General features: G+C 40.6%; 1 protein-coding gene across 1 annotated transcript; it reads right to left on the reverse strand.

Annotated features, from left to right (window-relative positions):
• Positions 1-500: 500 nt before the first annotated feature.
• Positions 501-21,093, reverse strand: fmr1 (fragile X messenger ribonucleoprotein 1). Its single transcript, XM_005456354.4, has 15 exons — positions 20,643-21,093; positions 17,691-17,743; positions 17,508-17,601; positions 17,081-17,152; positions 16,377-16,525; positions 14,863-14,956; positions 14,584-14,700; positions 14,244-14,414; positions 14,005-14,083; positions 13,758-13,885; positions 13,549-13,635; positions 13,212-13,443; positions 11,471-11,671; positions 10,837-10,916; positions 501-8,094 (listed from the first exon to the last, which is right to left on the reverse strand). Exons 1-15 carry the CDS (start codon positions 20,691-20,693, stop codon positions 7,900-7,902), a joined length of 1,803 nt encoding a protein of 600 aa, XP_005456411.1. The 5' UTR covers positions 20,694-21,093; the 3' UTR covers positions 501-7,899.
• Positions 21,094-22,225: the final 1,132 nt, after the last annotated feature.

Consider the following 22,225-nt stretch of genomic DNA (forward strand, 5'->3'; position numbering starts at 1 on the left):
CTAAATTATCATCGTTATGGGATTCAGAATAAATTGAATCTACTGTGCTATAGTTTCACGTTGGATCTCCACATTCAACCGGTGCACACACACAGGTTCATATCCCAACTTCTGTGCTGTTTTGAAATTAATGTGTGTATGGAGCGGTGAAAACAGGAGGGTATTTCTGACTGCTGTTGCTGCTTTTTAAAAAAAAAAAAATTAAATGCTACAGTTGAATGGGATTGTGTGTCCTCAGAGACTCTCTTTTACATTGCATCCACAATTTTTTCCCACCTACCCCCTACACTAGAGAAATGGTAGTAAGGCTTAGGTTTGCACGGTGGTGGAAGGATGATGATTTGGGCTTGTTTTGGAGGACACCTTGCAATAACAGAGTAAAGACAAACTCCTCTGCAAAACAAGGGACCAACAATCAAATGATCTTGGAGGATAGTTCTGTTATCAAATTGGCCGCATGCTAAGGTAAAATAAAAAAAATAAAAAACAGCCAGCACTAATTGAGGAAGATCGACCTTTATTTATTGAAACTGCTTGCATACAAAATATATTGCACTATAACCAGACATGTCAACCCAAACATCTTAAATGCTAGTAGTAGTATGTACAAAAGAAAAGAAAAATGCCCAAAAAGTGCACACAAGGTTTTACAGCGTTTTTTTTTTTTTTTTTTTCTCTACCCTGGTTGAAGTATCTACAGATTCTCTGCGTGTCTTTACTTCCTGGCATAATATAGTTGAACAGCCAACAATGTGCCTAGATAGTATTTGCTTATGTTATATACATTCTGCAAATAAATGTCTGCTGACATGTGCTGTGGAATAGCAACCAACAACAATGACAATTTTAGGTCTTATGTCTTTAGATGGTTCCCCGTGAACCATGCTGCAACCCCGACGTGACTAACAGCTTAGTGAGGGACGCAAAAGGTCACATGGGCTTGTATTACAGCCAAGAGGAGCTGAATTTTATCCTTGTATGTTTGATACATACAGAAAGCCAGTATAGAGAGCTTCTCTTTTGGCATGTCCAGTCAAAGATCAAGATTTGTGTACAAGCTTGGGTCCATACTTTGGTCACGTCACTGCCTTTGTACGTTAAACTGTTGCTGTAAGAGTAAGAATCCACACCAAATGGACATCAAATCATCCAGATCCCCCCTCTATCAAGAAAAACAAGGTACCACCAGACAATCTGCCAGAAAACATCTTCAACACAGCAACGTTTCATAAGAAAAACTGTCCAATACTTGTATTGTTGTATTTATGTCAACTGACAGTAAACTTTCAATCATGCCATTTTGTTTCTTTGTTGTCCTGTAAAGCAGAAACCTCCAGTGAAAGTTATTTCTGCACTCAGTTTTTAACAGTCTATTTGCAATGACAATAAAAAGGTTGAAAATGTCACAAGCAGACAAACCTCCATCCCAAACCCACTAGCTCACATTTTGAAACTTCATGTGGGTTAACAGCTTTTTAGGGAGGCATTTTAAACGCCACCACTGAAATTTAAACTGGGGTGTCAAACAATGTACAGTGCATCTTTACAACCTTTACGGTTCTTTAGATTAATCTCTAGGAATCAGTGCCACTGAGGTGGACACAGTGAAGCGTTTCTAGTCTTAAATGTTCTTTAGGGACTTCAAATATCACGCAAATCTATTTCTAGGGAAACATTTCTGATGCCTCATCCCTCGTGACCACATAGATAGAGATAGCATGTATCAGGATACTCACAGTGAGTTGTTTCCAATGCAAGTCACTCAAAAACCACAGAACTGAATAACAAGGCCAGAACCAGTGAGTTGTGGAAACGTGAACGTAAAGGCTTACTTAGTACCATTTTCCCAATGACCCAAACTGGTCAGCATGCAACAGTCCTTTACTGCTTTTTTTTTTTTTTTTTGAATGTACATTTTCCACAGTATATAAGCCTTGGTTTAAAACTATAGTTTGTTAGTAATGCCCCTAAAAAGGCAACCAAAGCATGAAAAAACAAACTTCTCCCAAATGTAGTCTTCGGTCTGGAAATTAAAAACTTCTACTCTGAACTTTGTGTTAGGAGGCACAATAAAATACACCAACAAGCAGGTTGTAGCTCACACAAAAATGCAAAGAATTTCATCGTCACTGGTGCAACGGTGTGAAAGTAGGACATTTGTAGACTCAATACAAGGGTTTTTTTGTCATTTCAAAGAGAATCAGCTCTTGCAAGAAAAGTCTTACCTGTAAATTTATGAAAACATTACAATATTTTAAAAGAAAAAGAGGTTACGGGAATCCTAACAAAACTCTCATTAGTCATTTGGGTCTCTGTACATAAAAAGATGACAAGTCAAGGGTATAAGACACATTTACTGGCTTTAAATTAAAGGGAAAAATCCACATTAAACATGAGTTACTTCAGTTACAGAAGGAGGCAAGCTTTTACCAAAGCTGGTACATGCTTGTAGGTAGACCAATGCATCCTTTATGGGAGAAAAATAAACAGAGGTGATTAGCTTAGCATGGCATTATGCTATGCAGTAAACAGCTAGGCAGACTTAGGGTCACCCAATAACCAGTTGTACCTAATAGTTAAATGAATGCTTTTTAATTACCAATTACAAGCTTAAATCACCACATTTTTACATTTCAGTGCATCTTCAGCAACCCTAAAGGCGCCTTTAAACTTTGGATAGAACCTGTGCTTAGCTAGGCTAACCACCTCTTAGCTGCATCTGTTAGCACACAGACATGAGCCTAATGTTGATGGTTTCATCATATTTGAGGACTATCTGTTGATATTGGTCAGGTTCTAGCTAGTTTAACCTCAGCCCTTTAAAAAAAAAACTGGTGGCTGTTTGGAACACCCAAATGAAAGAAATCAATGGATTAACGCTGAAAAAGTACGTATGGCTAAGACAAAACTCAGCCCTAACCTTGCACCGTCCGTGGTAGCAAGTGGTAAACATGGCCAATCATTACCTGACCTGAGCTGAAAAATGTCACTGGACAGTTTTTAAATTAAATTATGCCCAACCAGACAGGTATACTAAATAATATATTTTGGGTGGAGTATCACTATGAACTTTGGTGCATTATTTGGATGGACTTAATTGCTGTTCCAGAACAGTGGACGCATTATAAAAGTAACACAGTGCCACTGAATCAACTTAACACTGTACAGGCTAGTCAAAATCAGTCTTAGCAAACCTTCTGTATGTGATTTCAATCATTCATTGTGGATTTTCCCCGTCTGGCAAAAACAAAACCAAACCAAAAGACTCTCTTTCAGTGAAGTTGTGCAGAATTATAGACATCTCATTATTAATGAAAGCTGAATGTGACTCAATTCTGCTTGGAGGACACTATTTTTTCAACACGTTAAGTTTATTATCAAGAGTTCTAGCAAACTAAACAGAAAAAAAAAGGGGAAAAAAGAATATATCAGGTTAAGTGCACATTTGAAACATCTTTTCTCAGACAAATAATGACATCATTATATACAGTATGCCATCCTCCCTTCTTTTTCTAACCGTTTTCTTTAAATACAGCAACTCCATACTATTGAAGCTCTACTGACAATATATGGGTTACTTTCACTCGAGCAATCTGTCGATGCACTGCAGAGAACGCTTACAGAGAAAAAAAATGCAACATGGCTGCAGTAAAAGCAAAGGTCCTAACAGATTAGTGATAAGTAAAGCCGACAGCCATAATACTTTTTTGTAAAAGGAAAAAGTGGAATTCAAAGAAAGCCTGTTTCACGATTGGTTACTTCCTGTGACATTTCCTAAAAAAGGTGAAAGTGGTATCACTGTCTCTTCACTGACATATGATGTTATTCATCGCTGGCTTTGCTAGCTGAACTCAGGTCTAGAAGAACTGAGACAAAGCAACACTGATCCAAAAAAAAGAAAACGAACTTAAACTTATCTTTTGAATGTGTCCAAATCTACTGAATGTGTTTAAGATCCAAAAAAATTAAGTGCATGCAAGACTCAAAAAGTACACTGATGTCTGTTAAAGAGAAGACCTGGCTCAACCTCTGAAATCTCTTCAGCTCCTTTCTCGTTCCGGTGAGAGCGGCAGTGACGCTGCACCGGAACGCACCGGGTCGTCTTTATTGAAAACCCTTTAAAAGGTGTGAGTACAGAGAACAGGCCTCTCTTTGGCATGAAAGTAGCCGCTCAGAGTCTACCTCTGCATGTTCCCACAAAAGTAACCGAATCCATTTCAGAAACAAGTCGAACCAGGGCCCGAGCTACAGGCTTATGTTTGTCAACTGTACAAGGTTACAACACCTTCAGTGTTTCCAGACCAGGTGGTTAAACAAGGCAGTTTCCTGAAGCGCCAAAAATCACCCGTCTCATAAACGGCCCTTTGACTTTTAGAGGAAGCTCGAGATGCTCAGCATTGTCAGTGACAACCAAAGAGGATTTGCGCTACAGGAGCTGCCGTCTTTATTCATCTGGTCCGTTAGTAACGTCTCATCATCCCTGATTTACAAGTCTACGTTGTGATGCTAGCCACAATTAAAGGCACATGTTACACAAAATATAGTTAAGGTTTCCCTGAGCATTCACAGCATTCTAGTCTACATTCAAATGGATTTGCTCGCCACGACTTTTAACCTCTGGTCATCCCCCAGGTCACTGGTGACAAATCTAGGGTTAGGAACAGGATTCAAAACATAACCGAGGACGGGTTACCAGTGAGCTGGTGAATACCAAGAGGAGAAAGCTCTTGTTTCTGACAGTCTGGAATTTAATTGAACATACTGTAAATTTATTTTATGCAGTGCTTATTGATGGTGCTCTTAATAAAAGCAGTCTGTTGGGCAATACCATTACTGCTTTTCTCACCAATAAATCTAGGTCAGTACACCTTAATTCATACTAAAGTTTAAATCGAAAAAAGGCAAAAATGAGTTTAACAAAATCAGAAAAAGAAAGCCTAAATGAATGCGACTGGTTCGCTGGTCCTCCGACCGGCATTTGGAGGTGCTGGTCACCAAGTTTGGTTAGCTTTGGCTAACTGTTTAGAGCCCCTGCTAATCTAAATACGCAATGGCTCAATCGTCATTGTTTAGTAGAGATTTGTACCAATTTTCTTACTAAACTTTACTCAGACCTCGGACAATCTGATTGCCAATACTCGTGGAACAATTTTTTAAAGGAACAAAAAGATTAGGGTATCGTCATCACCCATGACGACTTAGTTTCATTTAACGCTGTGTGATCTAACTTTATATCCAGTGGATTATTCCTGGGAAAGTCCTATGCTACTGCAACAACCAGTGGAATAAATGTAACCTGGATAACCCACAGCCAACCTGCTAGTCCAGATTCAGTGCTAGAAACTACAGTGGCGAGATGTTCCTGTGAAATGTGCCTACAAATGCACAGAGAAACCTTAAGAACAGCTTTTTGTTGCTTGTCTTTTACACTGACCGTCACTTTATTCTAACTAATGAGTATTCTTTTCATCATAATCACCCACAGGTCCACAGGTACTCTCTATACTAGCCTGTATACAGCACAGCAGTCGCTTTGACTTTAGGACAACTTGACAATGTCCATGACCAACAGCCTCGCTGCAGCCTACATTTGACTCTCGCTATTTAGATGTTTACGGTGAACCAAAGGATCCTTCTAGTCAACATATTTACGAAGTCAGTGATCAACTGGGGTGTCAACCGAACAGCAGGTTGGAACACCTCAAGAGCTTGAAGCGATATCCTGCTTAGTCTTGCACCTTCGTTGTCTGAAAGCCTGCACTGGTAACACAAAGTTACTGAGCTGTTTGAAGACGAACTGTCTGCCACTCCGGTCGTTTACGTCAGCGCCTCGAAGAGCTCTGACTCGAGGCAGAAAAGTATCGAGCAAGGTCAGAAAACTGGTCTCACCCTAGAACAAAATACCTCAGCAGGCTACACCGCTGTGCCTCCTCGAAAGAATGGAAACCAATGTAAACAGGGTCACACAACCACCCACTCTACAAAACATCCATCTGCAGTACGTTTTAAAGGAGGGGTGTAGCGCTGGGTTTGAACAGGCAGGATGAAAAGTTCTAATCTGTTCAGGCCAAATTCAGAGAAATGGAGGAGCATAAATCAAAGGCACAGAGATAAAGACTTTTCACACACTTCAGTGGGTGTGGATGGAAAAGGCTCTGTGATGGACCTCTGCCTCTCAAAGTCAGCTGGGATCAGCTCTAGTCCCCAAGACCCTGAATCAGAAAATCGATGGATGGAGCAGGACTGCTATTACACACAGTTAGTTTAAGAAATTTTCTGCTCTACGGTTCAAAAACAAGAAGAAAAAAAAAAACTAAAAGAAAACATATGTGAACTGAACGGGTCAGGAATAAGATCACCAAAAAGAATAAAACTTAGGCCAAATTTTTATTTTGTCAAGGAAAAACTCAACAGTCTGTCATGTCCTCTACAGTTACACTTCAAATGAGTTTGTCATGGCAAAATTAAATACAAAGAGTTTCATAAATTAAGAAAAACAAAGTGGTGCGACAGGAGTTAGCTGCTCTAAATGCATCCTGCTTGTCTGAAAGCAAAAGAAATGACTTTGACGGGCATCAAGCCAGGTTTACATGGACCTAACCAAAATACGCCTAGCTTCAGCCTGCACCCTTCACTGAAGAGGTTGAAGACTCTGGTATAGGATGGTGATTCCTGCTGACAGCTCTTTACAGATGAGATGAATGAGTTCAGGGAGCTTAGTCCCTCATGGTGGCCTAACACCACTGCACACATGTGGAGTGTTTATGGTAGAATAATTGTAAACACGCAGGAATAATGCATTTCTGCTCATTGTACGCGAGTGTAACCTTCTTTTGGAAAGGAGAACAGTTCATAACAATATGTACCCTGACAAAAACTCATGGGAGTTGCTGTTTAAGCAGTTTATGTGCATCAGTGTGCCTCAGATTTATGTCTCTCCATTTGTACGTTTCGATAAGTTTTACTGAATCTGAATATCAAGGCAACGGGAAACAAAACACAGGTGACTTCAGAGCTCATGCATCCCCGTTTGCATTTCATTCTGAAACATGGATGCTTTTAAATGTTCAAAAAAAGAAAAAGAAACAATAACTACGTTAGAAAGAAAGAGAGAAAGAAAGAAAGAAAGAAAGAAAGTCCATAAAGTGCCCTCTACAAACATCATCTTCCAGTCTGAATCCCCATAGGATTGCATGTCATTTGGGTGACACCGAAACGTTTCTGCCCCTTATTGAAAAGATGTGTTTAAATTGATAGTTAACATCAAAAGTCTCTGTGGAAAAATGGAGCTGATTTCCCCCAGAGACTCGCTTCTCTGGCCAAAACAGTTTCATTATAAAGGATGTGTTAGAGTTGGAGATTTCACACAACCAAAAATAAAATTTAGACCTGCCGAAAAAAACTGAAGCCACCTCCTAAAAGTGTGCTTTACAGGGAGACGGGGCACGTATTCCATCCTGCTTTCTCCAGTGGCTGCAAATCTTTGATTCCTGACAGCCAATGATTTCTTTTCTTTTGCCTCATTTTTCTCTCTCACATTAGCAAGTCCAAATGGGGCATCGGTAAACAAACTCTATGTAGTTGGTTTAGTGGGGCAGGAGTATGTTTGGGGTTAATGGTTGTGTGTGAGATGAGCTTTAGTCTAATTCCTCCTCTTCTTTCATCCAGAGAATGGGCAGGAGATACAACACCAGTCAAGAACAGACCAGACCAGCAGATACAAGATCACCTCCAGCCTAAGACTTCACTACTGTAAACGCTTCCATGCTGATGGAAATATGTGTATTCTTGTGTTAGACAGAGACAGAAAAGAAAAAGCAGAGACTGAGACTCTACGATGTTCTGTGATGAGTTGCCTGTGTGTGTGTGTCTAAGTGAGAAGGTCCTCCAGTGGGGTATCTACGACACTCCGTTCACCAGTGCGGGAGCGTCCTGTTTCTCCTTCTTCATCCCTCTGTCTCTTGTAGGTCTCTGATGGTGATGGCGGGGCTGTCCCTCGCCGCTGCCACTGAGACTGCCCTGGGACGAGGACGGACCGCCTCGGCCACCTGAGGAGTGCTGCACGCTACGCTCGTTGTTCCCGTCCACACGAATCTGCGGGCGGAAATATAAAGAAAACCGTAAGAGTCTGGACCCACACTGCACAGCTAACTTTTCCTTTACCCTCTGCCGTGGGTGCAGCCTGCTAGGTGTTTTTCATATAGCACCAAATAACAACAGCAGTCACCTCAAGGTGCTTTATATTGTAACAGTATTATGAGAGAGAACCCCAACAATCCTATGAGCAAGCACTAGAGACAGTGGGAAAGAAAAACTCCCTTTTAACAGGAAAAACCCCTCAGCAGGACCAGGCTCAGGGAGGGGCAGCACCTGCACCTGTCTCAGTCTTCCCTGCACCAGGTTATTTATCGGTTTGGTTTCAGCCTGGTTATTTTAGGTTTTTGTATGGTAATTATGTTTTTTGCTTTATTTGGTTAATAAACTGTAGAAATGCATCGTTCACGAAAACGTTATTACAAAATAAAAGTAATAGAAATGATATTTTGCCTGTCCTGTAAAATATTTAGCATCTATGTAAATCCACTACTAGAAGCAGAGGAGGAGCGTTTAGGAGGGTCAGACTAAAGAAAACGAGTTCTTCTCTGTCTGAGACGAAGCTGAGAAACGAACAGTGGTTTAAACTCTGTTCAGTCTGTTACTGTGTATGAGTCAATGCTAGCTGACCAGCTGTCTAATATCTTGTCAACACAAACTGTGTGATAGATAGAGGGCGGACTTCCACCTGTCTCTGCATACACTGATCATTCACACAGATGTCAGTGCTTATCTGAAGCATTTGGTACAGTCCATTCGCAGCTGTACTGAAAATCTGACTTTAATTAGCAGGAACAATGCTATACGCCACAATTTCAGTACCTCTTTCACCTGACGTGAAAAACAATGATCACCTTGTTATGATGCACAAATCTGCTAAAAGAGCTTTGGTCCTTGTGTTCATGCAGCTGTTATTTAACATGCACCACCCACCTAAAAACTGCTGCAGAACGGGCAAACCCTTATATAGCAGTAGCACCTGAAAGGGCTGTGGTGTCCCAACAGCACAGTGTGGTGATGTCCACCACAGTGCAAAAACACTTGATGTAGACAACGCAGCCTTCAAGCGTTTCATATCACAATTCATTATAGAACAAGTTCCCTCCACAGAAAGGACCAAATGTGTCCACTGCCAATGTTCCTTAGATCACCTCAGAGGTCCTGTGGGGCAAAAGGGACCACCAATGGCCACCTTAAAATCCCCAGTTAAGTTAACCCACATGTATTTGGACTTTGGGAAGAAGCTGGTGTACCCGGAGAGAACTCACACAGACATGAGCAAGACATGCAAACTCCACACAGAAAGGCCCCAGGTGGCTCAAATCCAGGAGCTTCTTGCTGTAAGACAGTGGTGCTAACCATCACACCACCGTGCTGCACGGGCTGTGCACCGTTACATATGTCAAACCTGCTGCAATCACGAATCAAGCAGAAAGTTAAGTTAGGACTAAATATAGCCCCATCTTAGAAAGTGTCCTACAGTGATGTTCAGCGAGAACAGGCAGGACTTTGAGTGTGTGACAACACAGAGTGTGTCTTGTTGACAGCTGAGGTTTGGAGTGTCAAACAGGGAAAATTTGATATGCAGAAAATAGCACTGTTGACTGTGACAGTGGGGTAAGGGTAAGCAATATTTGCAGAAGAAATGATTCAAAAATTAGTAGCAGTCTCATAATATTTGTCAGTATGCTGAAGTAGCTGGACTGTTTTTGCAAAGCACTGGTAATTCATTAAATAAGCATGGCTCAGAATACAAACGTAAATAGTCACAGTCAGCCTCAAATATTATTCAGCTGTATTATCTTATCATCGTAAGTGATCTACATCATCTCTCTGTAAACAATCATCACCTCCTTTACATGTCTTGCTTAAAATGGAATTTCCAAACTTTGTAGCTGCAAAATAAAATTGGTGGGCAAAAACCGCAGTTCCTGTAATGGCCACTTGAGGGTGATCTAACAGTGAGCACACCTGCGGTGTGTTGTCAGTTTAAATCTAACTCTGGTTCGTTTTCCCACATTTTGTGTGGTTTGTTTGTGCACTTGTCAACACAACATGAACCAACTGCCAGGTGTTCGTTACAAGTTTGAGCTACAAAACATCCCATAACTATGTACGCTTTGTGATCTCGGGAAGGCAGTATAGATGCGCAAAGGTCTGTTCAGCAGCTAGCTGTGAAATAAACGTAAACTCTCTGCGTTCTCCAGTAGTCCAGAGCACAGCACCTTCTTCCTGTATTTACATTTTTTTATGCACCCGCTCCAGACACATCTGACCAATGAGCCGACTGAGTGGTCACATGGTTTGTAGTGACGCATTTTATTTCACTTGGATTTTCTTTTCTGTGTGAAAACAAACCAAACGCATCATCTGATTTGAACCGGAGTAAAAAACTATAAGTGTAAAACTATAAAGACAGATGTCGTTTTTTTCCTTTTAATGACCACCAGGGTTGACAGATGTGCCTACAAAAAGTCCTGGTCCTACAGATGACTGTGAAAAATATCCTTGAACACTTTCCTGATGCTTTAATGGATTTAGTCACTCATTTCAGGTCATACTGGATTTAGAATTCTTGAACTTTTTCTGCATTTTGGCCATTTTTTAGTGCCAGAAAGAAGGATCAATCAGGGCATGCTCACTGAAAAGCTTGTTTGCAGAATTTTGAGGAGTGTTTCAAAGATATTAGACTTTAAACAATGACATGAAAATAATTTAGCAGCAGCTGTTTGTGACTGTTACCTGCAGAGTATCTTCTTGGCCTCTTGTCTTTGAGTCTCTGATGTGACGAGTTCTCGGCTCGTTCCACTGCATGTCTTCACCTAAACAAACATTAAAAATAACAATTTAGCAATCAAAGTTAGCCACAGTCATGTAAACGATCTTCACATGGCTCAGCAAACTCAGTCTTAGGTGGCCTCTTTTTGCCAGGTAAAAATAGGGTGAAATTCGTGTACATCCTAATTAGATTAAAGTCGGGAGAAATAGTTTCTTTCAATATAGATATGGATCGTTTTGAAAAGAAAACTCATAATGAGAATTTATTTGCACGGTAGGTCTGCAGAGATCTCATGATGTGATTTATTTCCATTCTTTAGGCCATAATTTGATGAAAAGCATCTCAAAATGTTATTTATTTTGAGTCACTACACACCAGCTTCTTTCTCTTTAATCGTTTTCATTTTTTATGATTCGAATGAAAACAAATTCCATTCATTATCATCTGATAAATAGGAACATTTAGCAAGCTTTTGCACTGATCATTTTTGATGCTAAACAAAGTGTAAATGCTCCACAAATAGGCTGAGAAAAATCGTGGAACGAGATAAGAGTCCTGTGAAAAGATCAAAGACCGCCAATGATAATTAACCATCACCTTTATATCCTCCCCCTCCTCTTCCTCTCCCTCCTCGTCCTCTCGGCCCGCCGCCGCCTCCTCTCTTCCTCCCATCTGTCCGTCTGGGCAGGGTCCCACCTCCTGTCATTAGCTCCTCGGTGGGGGCCAGCGACCAATCGCTGAGCTCGTCTCTGTGGTCTGACTCTGTCTCTGAAGCGTTGGATGCCTCAGAGTTGGTGCCTGGGGGACCAAGGACAAAGTCAAACCTCATTTCGGCTGCCTCGGAAAGACAACACAGACTCAACCTTTGATTAATTGTCGTTTCATAATCAGATCATCGCCTGGGGAAACGTTTTTACTGAAATATCAGATGTCCAAACGCTTTACTTCAATATGAAATGAAATCACAAGAACAAAAATCTATTGCAGAGAATCTGCTCGTTTGCTTTGTCATTGTGCCTTTTACATCTAAACCAAACAATCACAGGAGACTTTCTCCTATTCATACTTCTGTTAAAAAAATCTGGTAAAAGGTGAAAAACTGATTAAAATTTTTATTTTAAAAAAGTAGAAGCTCTGACACTTTTATAAAAGTAGCTCTTTGGAGGATACTGCTACCAGCTGATGGGTGACTTTACCTCCATACCTAAAGAGAAGAATTAGTGTAGTCAGCGGCTCAAGTGGGATTTGTCTGGTGAGGAAACCTAAGGTTGGTTGTAGTGGTGCAGCGTAGGGAGAAGAATCACTTAGAAATAAGTAACAATAGTCTTTGTTCAGAGCTCCAGTACATTTTCTTTGTGTGCAGGCTGCGATCAGCTGACGTGCTGCTCAGAGTTGATTTAAACAACTGAATTCATTAAGATATAAGCTGATGCTTGATTTAAATGTCCTGTCTATCAAATGGCACTGAGAAGTCCTCACCTTCAAGTATAACCGCTGTTCTTCTTCCTCTCCTGTCTTTCTCACCTTTCTCTTTCTCTGAGTTAAGTTAACTGTAATTCTTTTATCTACCTGTGAAATACAGCAGCTGGACCTGTAGCTAGCAACACACCGTGTGACAAACTGCATATTAGGGCTGCCACGATTAGTCGACTAGTCACGATTACGTCGACTATTAAAATCGTCGACGACTAATTTAATAGTCGACGCGTCGTTTGAAGCTTTGTAAGATCCCAAAAGACGCAGGAATAAGTAGTAGTATTTAAGAGTGTAATAACGGACTGAAACAGAAGATGGCAGCACTGCATGTACAAGGATGCCAGCTGCCGTTAAACCCCGAAGAAGAAGAAACTGTGTTCCAGAATTCATAGCGCGGCCCAGCGCAGTTGTCAACAATGGCGGCAGCTAGTTAGTTTTAATATTACAATTATTATTCTTTCTGGGTCACAAAATAAACGTTTAACATATTTTCAGGTGTACATTTTACGTCCAATGGATGCATGATCTGATTAGTCGACTAATCGCAAAAATAATCGGTGACTAGTCGACTATCAAAATAATCGTTTGTGGCAGCCCTACTGCATATAAACAGTTTATGCATTAGCCGATGTTTGCTGAGCTGATTGAAACGTTGCATCTGAAATCAGCTGCCACTTAAAAAAACGTTACTCCTTTTAATCCAGACTATCTTTTATTGTTCCCTCCATTTAGGTTCAGATACTAAATACAGTAACAACGTAACAAATTTTACATGAAACATCTGCAGCTGACTGACTTGAGCAGAGTACATCAGCTCTTTAGTTTTACCCGCAGTAATATGAATGCAGTAACTTTATCAAACCTGAGGCAAAAGCAGCTCCTCCTCCTCTCCGCCCTCGTCCACCTCTTCCCCCTCCTCCATAGGGCTTCCCTCCTCCACCTCCTCGGCCCATCCCGAGCCCCATTCCATTATCAAACACGTAGGTTTTGTCTTTAGGGTTTCGGGGCCCTGTCCCCCCTCCTCCACCTCCACCGCCTATCTGTCTCAGCTGCTCATCGATCTGCAGACGCTCCAGTCGCAACTGATCCACCTCCTGTGGACATGAACAAAAACGTGACAGAATGTCAACAATGACCACATCCTTTAGCTCCGTTTTGATGTTTGGTTGGTAGAAGATGACATCACTGAGGACACAAACCTTAAGGTAGTTGAGGTGATAGTCTAGTAGTACTGTTGCATTGGAGATGCTTTCCTTGGTTCCCACAAACACAAATGGCACCATTCCCTGTGACAGAGGTTCAGAGCACGAGAGTTTGAATCCTCTTGGTGAATGAGCTCTAACACTGCTGTATTTACTGTGATGATTTTTAATGCAGCAACATGATGCAACTTTCTCTCACTACTGACCTCATCAGCTGCTGCTGCCGCTGCTGCTGATGGTTTTTTGTCGTTCTCAGGCTCAATACGAACCCGAACCACACCGGACTTGTCAACCACCTCCTGAATCAGCTTGCCGTTCTTGCCTATCACCTTCCCTGCATGAGAAAAAACATCAGTCTCACTCTGAACTTGAAATTGGATTAAATCAAGTAAAATAAAGGAACCCGATGATTCATTTCTTTGTCTCTTTGTCTCGGTTGAGCGACTTTCTCACCTACTAAGTTCCGGGGAACTTTGATGATATCTTCAGAAAACTCCAGGAAACTTCTGGCCACACGGACGGCATCCTGGTCCTTCCATGAAATACAAAAGAGGCATACTTACTTTTGTTTGTGTTTTTTTACCCCATGCTGGTCTGTTAAATTTGTACCTACTTAACATTAATGAGGGCAAGCTGGGTCCACACACATATCTATGTCTCAGCTCATTTGTGTACAAGTAAAGCCCTCCTACCTCTCCGTATATGTGGAAGGTGCAGGTCTCTTCGTCCAGGTCTATGTTAGTGACTCCAGGAACTTTACGCGCTTGCTGAATGTTGGCCCCGTGAGTCCCGATAGCAAGACCCATTAAATCGTCCCGAACAGCAAACTGTTCATGAAACCGAGACGCCAGCTGTCTGGAGCTCTGAAGAAATGCACATCAAAAAAATAAATTAATTAACCTTTAATAAATGCCACAAAAGAGCAAAGAGGGTGTGTAAGTTTACTGAAAAGAAATCCTTTAAAAACTCTCCATCCGAGGCTGCAAAATGATCCAAACAGTGGCATACAGGCTGGAGCTGTGCGTAACCTACCTCCAGCTGTCGGCTGGCCTCTTCGTTTCTCAGCATTAGAGACAGCTTGGTGCGGAGGCTCCTGAAGTGCATGTCGCTCATCATATTGGCCCGCTTTGTTGTGACCTCATTCACCGACTGTAACAATCAAACATTACGCTCATTAATATCATACACGAGTGAGGTTCTGTGCACCTACGGATGCACTTCACTTCAAAGTGATGCTATGCAAGGGTCAATAGAGGACATGACTGTGTGAAAATGTAGCACATTAAGAAGAAAAACAACAGTTTGACCAACCAAAATGACCAGCTGCTTTTTCTCTGAGTCGTAGGTGACACTGAACGCTCCCACAGCCTTTTTGAAGTCTTTGTGCGCGGATTCCTTGGAGCACCTGGAAACACAAGAACACGTATACTTTATCATAGTGAAACCAGCAAACAAGTTGCTTAATAAATGAATTTGTCCTCAGTGATAACAGCTTATGGATACATGTACACATGCAAAATCTTCTGGGAGTACAGGCTCATATACAAGCTGGAGTAAGTCAAGTTTTGACCGTACAGTTGTGGTCAAGAATGTCACGGTAATCTTAAGCTTTTAATTATTTCTTTGAACGATTAATTTTCTAGGATGAAAAAATTGTGCAGCATACAACTTTAATGACAAATGTGAAATTATTTTGGATTTTCTCTCATGCACACAGGGTCAAAAATATGTATATAGGATTAAATATACAGATGCACCCAGACGAATAGTCGGATAATTGTCTCAACTCAAGTTGCAACTAAATGTTCGTCTGTCTTATCCATCCCAGACCCAGTTTTGATGTGTTTGGGATCATTGTCCTGTAGGAACACCGAACTATGTCTTTTGAAGTTGAAGAATTTCAGATAGTCCAGCTCTGTAAAATCACCCTCGAGCATGATGACACCACCACCATGTGTGACAGCTGGTACAGGTCTTAGCCCTGAAAGCCTGATCTCTACCTCTCTAAATATACCTTATCATTATGCCCAAATAGCTCAGTCTTTGTCTCTTCTGACCATAAAACTTTAAAACAGAAGTTTAAAGAAGGCATGTGACTTGTCTACCTGCACAGGTGCAAATTTCCATCATGCTTGAAGGTGTCAATTATAGAGTAGGTGCTTCTTTCTTGGTGATGTAAAACTAGTTTCTCTGCTGATGTTCCAGCAGTCTCAATCTCAGGGCACAGCTGAGCCTTGGCTGTTTCTGAACATTGTAACCAAATTCCTCTCATCTGAGGGGTGACAGTTGGGGTCTTCTCCTAGACCTCGTCAAAGTGGTAACATTAAATTGATGCTTCTGGAATTTGTAGTTATTTAGAAATGGCTCTGGAATGGACTTCCTAAACTTTACCAACAAATCAACCAATTTAAATGAACTTGACCAATTCTGCCAAGAAGAGCAGTCCAGCTATAATTATGCTAGGAGCTTGGTGATGGCTACCAAAAGCTTCTGGTTGAGGCGCACCTTGCTAAGGGACATTTAACCACATGTTAGTGGGTAGTGTATGCATGCTATTGGCCCCATGTGGATTAGAGAAAATCCAAATAATTTCAAACTTGTGCACCAGACCTTTGTTTTTTTAAAACTCATTAATTATGTTTCCTGTACAGACATTCCACTCCTGACAGAGAACACTTCAAAGAAACCATCAAAGCCCCAAAATACCATGATGAATGTATATAAACCTTTTACCACAACTGTATTTGCTGAGGTTACCCACAAACCCTGACTAGCATCAGTGAGTAGTAATAACATGAGTCTTTATTCATGCAAGTCAAACTCACATTTGCCGTAGATCTTCGGGTACATCCAGTCGGATCTTAATGAAGGTGTTTTTGGTGGCTGGTTTATTCGGGTTGACCGGCCGTAACCTCTCCAGCGTCACTATCTCATTTAATGTGGCTTCACATGCAGCGTACTCTATTACATAAAACTGGAAACAAAGACAGATCAAGTATGAGTGATCCAATAGAAAAACATCACTTTTTTTTCAAAATTTTAAATAAGTCATACTATTATTAAAAAATTTTTTTTGAAGAAAGTAAATCTGATGGTGGTGAGACAACAGGAGGACAAACAGAGGAAGAGCTTACATGCACAAAAAATCCAGAGGAAAATGGAAATACAAGGATATAAAGAACATCTGGGGCATATAGTCTGAATTCAATCAATCATTGAGTTAATGTGTTGTTTAGGATTGTAAAACTCAATCACACACTGACATCCGTCACCAGAGAAATTATGTTACACTGAAGTTAAATATCTGCGGTGAGCTTGATAAAAAGGATTTTTATGAGTACATAACATTTCATGAGTGTAGAATGTGCTCAGTAAACATGGCTGTATTTAGTATTAATAAAGGATGTTGTGATATTAAAGCATTTAGAATGGAGCAAGTGTCTGGGCTGCGTTTTAAGCAAATTTAACACAGTCATGTTGCTTCAGTGCTGCTTGGTGAGCCTTACAGATGAACTGGAGCATGTCTTACCTCCCCTTTGACCATGCGAACCTTGGCTAACCACCATCCACATGGCTCTTTGTCATTCGCCCTAGAATACACCTGACAGACACACACACACACACATACACACACACAGCTCATTTCAGAAATCATTCCCATCTTTAAACAAAGCTGATACGAGTAAACTGGCACAGAAACAACTGACACACTGATACAGGAAATCATTGTGAATAATATTATTGATAAAAATAATAAGTCAGACTAATTTACCATCGATAGAACAGATAATCTCAGACTATGTGAGGAGCATCACTCTTTTTTAAATTTTATTTTACGCTGAAAATTCAACTCTACTCACTCCGCTCCATGCTATTCCAAAGTTACCCTGCTCCCCAGCTATACCAACTTTGCTTTCCAAACCCACCATGTCTGACGGCAACAATCACTTTCTCACCTCGACCTCATCGCTCTCACTGATCTCCTTGCAGAACCCTGTTGGAGGAGGAAAGCGCACATCCTGGAATGGGATCTGCCGCTCCGGCTGCCAGCTGGGACAGAGGAACAAACACAAAAAGTTCATTTTATTGTTTGCCAAAGACATGACATATTACACAATGTTATATTTTACTTTACTCACTTGTTTTCAAATGCTACCGTGACAGATCCTTCGTGAACATCCTTTACAAAGGCCTGCAAGAGTCACAGAAGTAAATTCAGTTTTGACATATCTTTGAAATAGTCAGTGCGCAAGTCAAACTGGCATCGACCATGTAAACAGGAACCAGTTCTACTGCTTAAGCCTGACCTTATCCTAATGCTCCTAGGAATGAAACAACCTAAATAATTTCCTTTTCTGGAGTTTGAGCTTTGGGCTCGAGTCAGGTTTGGCTCAGTCTCTCTCTCTCTCGCTGGTTCTACACACAGCTGATGTGTGTGTCATGTGTGTCAAACACTGCAAGTAGGCCATGCGATGCCTAGAAGGAAAAGAGAGCGCTAGAGAGCCTTGCCAATGGGTTGCATTAACCTGGCAAGCTAGCAGTCAGTGGTGGATGAAATGAAGCAAGAAGGAAGCAAGAAAGAGAGCTTCTCAAAACTCCCAAGGTTAAAAAAACAAATAAACCAATTCTGACAGGACCTCACTGACCTGTGAGCGTGTTTAGGATTGTGACTGACTGACTGTCTAGTTCAGGAACCAAGTTCAGACTTTAGCAAGAACATTAATCTTGTTAAAACCGGAAAAATACCAAAACACAAAATATGAGGGTAAGGCAGAGGGTGCATTAGGAGATAATGTAGTTTAGTCTACTGGCAGTAAACTGCAATTGTTGTACTGCTGTTGAGATTACAATAAAAAAGAGCAATGACTTCTATACTGCATAAGGTGCAATTTAAAAACAGCAAAATTAAGTTTCTCACTCAAGTGATTTATGGCAGAACCATTTTCTACAATTATTTCTATAGTATTATTCTCACTTGGCAGATGAATGCACTCATTATTTTTAATATGTTCATTTCAGCCAAGAGCATATTTTAAATTCTGCTATAATGCCAGAGACAAGGGTGTCATTTTCCAGTTCAACTATTATTAAAAACACTATAAAAAATTATTTGCCAACTACACATTTAGTCAATCAACATCATCACAACAACTAACTAAAATGATTACGTTCAAAACTCTTGATTCATTAACCAAAATTTGAATGCTTATTAACATTGAAATCATGCAAGTGATCTGCAGTAAGATCCAACTCCCTGTGTTGGAGGTATGCTGCCATCTAGCAAAGGTAACTGCTCTGTAAATAAGTCTCCTTTAAAGTGGACCTATTACACTATTCCTTTTACTCGACTACAGTCTACTACACTAGCTTTGCATGATTCACAATTGAAAATAATCCACATTTATCTCTTGCTGGTGCAGCTCAATTCATCTTAAAACTGTTTTAGCTCCACTCATATTAGGCCAACTGTCTGCCAGCCAGCCCCTGGCAAACAGAAGGTGTGAACAGCAGGTGGGTGGGGTTTCAGTCAGAACTGTGTACCTAAGATGACAATATTAGGGATATTTGCTCTCAGTGACATCATACTGGGCCAAGAGAAAAACAAACTGCCTAAGTTTTAAACACTCTGAATAAGCCTCTGTGAATACACTGGGCATTTTCTGATGAACAGAAAGACCTCTGCCAAAGTCGCCCTCTTGTCGTGTATCTGCTTATACTTGTAAGGAGTCACACCTACGTCATCTTATTAGATCGATCTACATAGTAAAATACATTAAATATAACAGTGGTATACATGTAGGTTATGATAGATGTATGGCTAATAAAAGTACTCTTAAGAGTTACCTGGTGGGACTGGATTTTTTCAAACCAGACTACCATCTAACAATAATTAGCCTAACTTTTCTCATTGCTGTTTGACAGTAAAACTTATCATTCAAGCTACAGCACCATTCAAATATTCGGACACACCCACCCATTTATATGGTTCTGTACTTGCTAACAATATGATTACAACTATTAAAAGAATGGTTTCTGTCTCGTGCCACACCTAGCTAAAAGCCAAAGTACAACTGACAGTGCCAACTTCAACTTTCCTACATTCAAAGGAAAAGCCTCTTGATTTGGGAAAGTATACAAGTATTGAACACAGCATGAGAAGTCTATGATTTACATGGCAACCGCTGAGCTTAATGAGGGTCTGTGGCCTGAATCAAGATTAATTTCAATTACTAATTACCCTGATTATACAGCATACTCACAGCATTCATGTACCTCGCATTAATGTGGCCACAACAAAACTATTAGTTTTAAAAAGACATCTGTCAGAACTTTACTTGCGATACATGTCATCCTATATTTATCCCACAACAAACCTGACAGCTGTACAATAAATAAATAATAAATGTATCATTTTATTTAGATCCTTCACCATAAGTCATTTTATTCTTGTGTCCTTGAATTGACCAATATTCAAATGTAAGTAATTATTGCTAATTAGCGTGTTATCCCATTGTACTGCTTATGTTATCTCCCCCACCCCACCCCAGTGATACACGCAGGTCACGGGATCGGATTTATGATCTACTTGTTGACTGACCCCAAAATCTCTGCAGTCTTGACAAAACAAGAAAACACCTGGCAGCTACGGGCACAATAAAGGTTAGCCAAACCATCACCCCTGTGTGCTACTCTGAATTAACTTACTTTGACCAAAGCAAAAAACAAAAAACAGCCAACCCATGATTGATTCTGATGTTTGTGAGTCTGCAACCAATCCTTGCACATCACTTTAGGGGTACCATCGTATAGCAGTCACATCAGCGTTACCGATACCGCTTAAACAGCTACCCTGGTTAAGCGTCATGATCACCAATAGTTCACCAATTTATCCACTACCGCTGATGTTAGAGCCCCACCGCAGCGTTAGCTTTGTTTACACGTTTCAGGTCCCGGTAGACGTTGAGCAGAAGCACCGAGGCCCACATATAACACTAAGCTAGCCCCGTGACACAAATTCATGTTAGTTAGGCTTACTTGGTACATAGTGTGTGAACGGTGGTCACAAAACTCGACAAAAGTCAACAACTTACCTTATAAAAAGCCCCACTTGTCCCTCTTACTTCCACGACTAGTTCCTCCATGACGTAAGTTACTACAGCTCGCTAGCTAGCTAACTACCGATAGCGATGTTAGTAGCTAGCTAGCTAGCTGGCTAGCCTGACGCTAGCCAAGGCAGAGTCGCTAGCTAGCCTAAATACCCTGCCTACTGGATGCAAGAAGAGGCCACAGTAGCTGTGTGTGACCGTAATATTGTTTTCCGCTTTGCACCGTCTATGAAATTTGTTTCTTGCAAATTTGCAAATCCGACTTCATGAAGAAGACGAAGCAATTAGCTAGCCAGGTTAGCTTTTAGTAGCTAGTTATGTTAATGTTGTGTGATTAGTGGTGTAGCAGCTACTGCTGTTGTATCTCTCCATGTGACGTCTCCGCTTTCTTCCTCTACTGAAAACTGAGGCTGCTTACTCTCATCCGAGCCTGTTGCTGCTCTCCACGGGTAATAAATAGGAATGCCATTTGATATAGCAGGAAATATATCAAAATAAAAATGACCACTGTGTTTATCCTGTGGTGTACCATATTTGAGCTCTAAGAACAAATGAAAAAATATATTTTCCCAACAGCACGGCCAACCAGTCCCTCCGGGAAAACAGCAAATTTATCCCTCTCCATATTTATCAAGCCACATTTCAACTATTCCACCTTGCTCTTTTTCCTCACTTGTTTTTACAATGTGCATTCACAAACACAATACTTATCTTTAACTAACTACTGAAATCTGTTGCAAAGAACTTTGGCTCCTCATGTGTTGTTTATTTGATGTTTATTGTACACGGTACTATTTTTATTCTTTATCACAAGGTTGTAACAATAATTTCCCCCATGGGATCAATAAAGTATCTATATATCTATCTAATATAATAACACATTAAAATGAGAGATTTCAGAACCTAGGACAGCAACCAAGGTGTTCTCATTAAATGTTCCACTAATATCTAATGAATCTAATCTAATGTAATATACAATATATATTTAGACTCAGACTTACTCATTACTGCCTGTTGTTTCTGAGGACTGTCTCTTGAAAGCTGACATGCCAAACCACGTCATCCACTCCAAAATAGTTTTGCCTGGAAACCGAAAACATAACTATAATAACTATGTTTTAAAGTCAGGGCACATGCCTTTTTATGCTTAAAGACGTTTGTTACATTTAACAGCAAGGCATGGCATGGATAAATGTACAGATTTTAATACAGAGGCCTGCAGATTCAGTGTTAAGGATCAGTTAAAACCTCATGTTTTTCCTCTATAAACCTCTCATTCTCTCAACACTCAGCAGCACTCATCTGCTACATCTATTTATGGACATATGACCTTCTTGAGAATTATACTTTGTAGGCAAAAACAAGGAACTGCAACAGGCCACATGTTAAGAGAGGGAGAGAAAAAGAAGGGAAAGATGCAGACAGACTACAGACAGGTAAATGAAGAAGTGCTGACAGTGACATATGAGAGGACCATAGAGTGACTTACAGGGATAATCTATAGTGAGATTAAGACAGAAATAGAATGAGAGTGCGGCAGAAACAGGGTCATACATGAAGGGTGAAAT

Source organism: Oreochromis niloticus, linkage group LG2 (assembly GCF_001858045.2).
Source record: "Oreochromis niloticus isolate F11D_XX linkage group LG2, O_niloticus_UMD_NMBU, whole genome shotgun sequence".
Lineage (NCBI taxonomy): Eukaryota > Metazoa > Chordata > Actinopteri > Cichliformes > Cichlidae > Oreochromis > Oreochromis niloticus.

What these genes read in the sequence shown, in the direction of transcription:
- fmr1 (XM_005456354.4), bottom strand. Translation starts at nt 20,693, where the DNA reads ATGGAGGAACTAGTCGTGGAAGTAAGAGGGACAAGTGGGGCTTTTTAT. An exon ending in AGGCCAGCCGACAGCTGGAG is followed by an intron (nt 14,415 to 14,583) that starts GTAGGTTACGCA and finishes GCATTTCTTCAG; the next exon opens with AGCTCCAGACAGCTGGCGTC. An exon ending in AGGAGGGGGAGGATATAAAG is followed by an intron (nt 10,917 to 11,470) that starts GTGATGGTTAAT and finishes ATGTTTGTTTAG; the next exon opens with GTGAAGACATGCAGTGGAAC.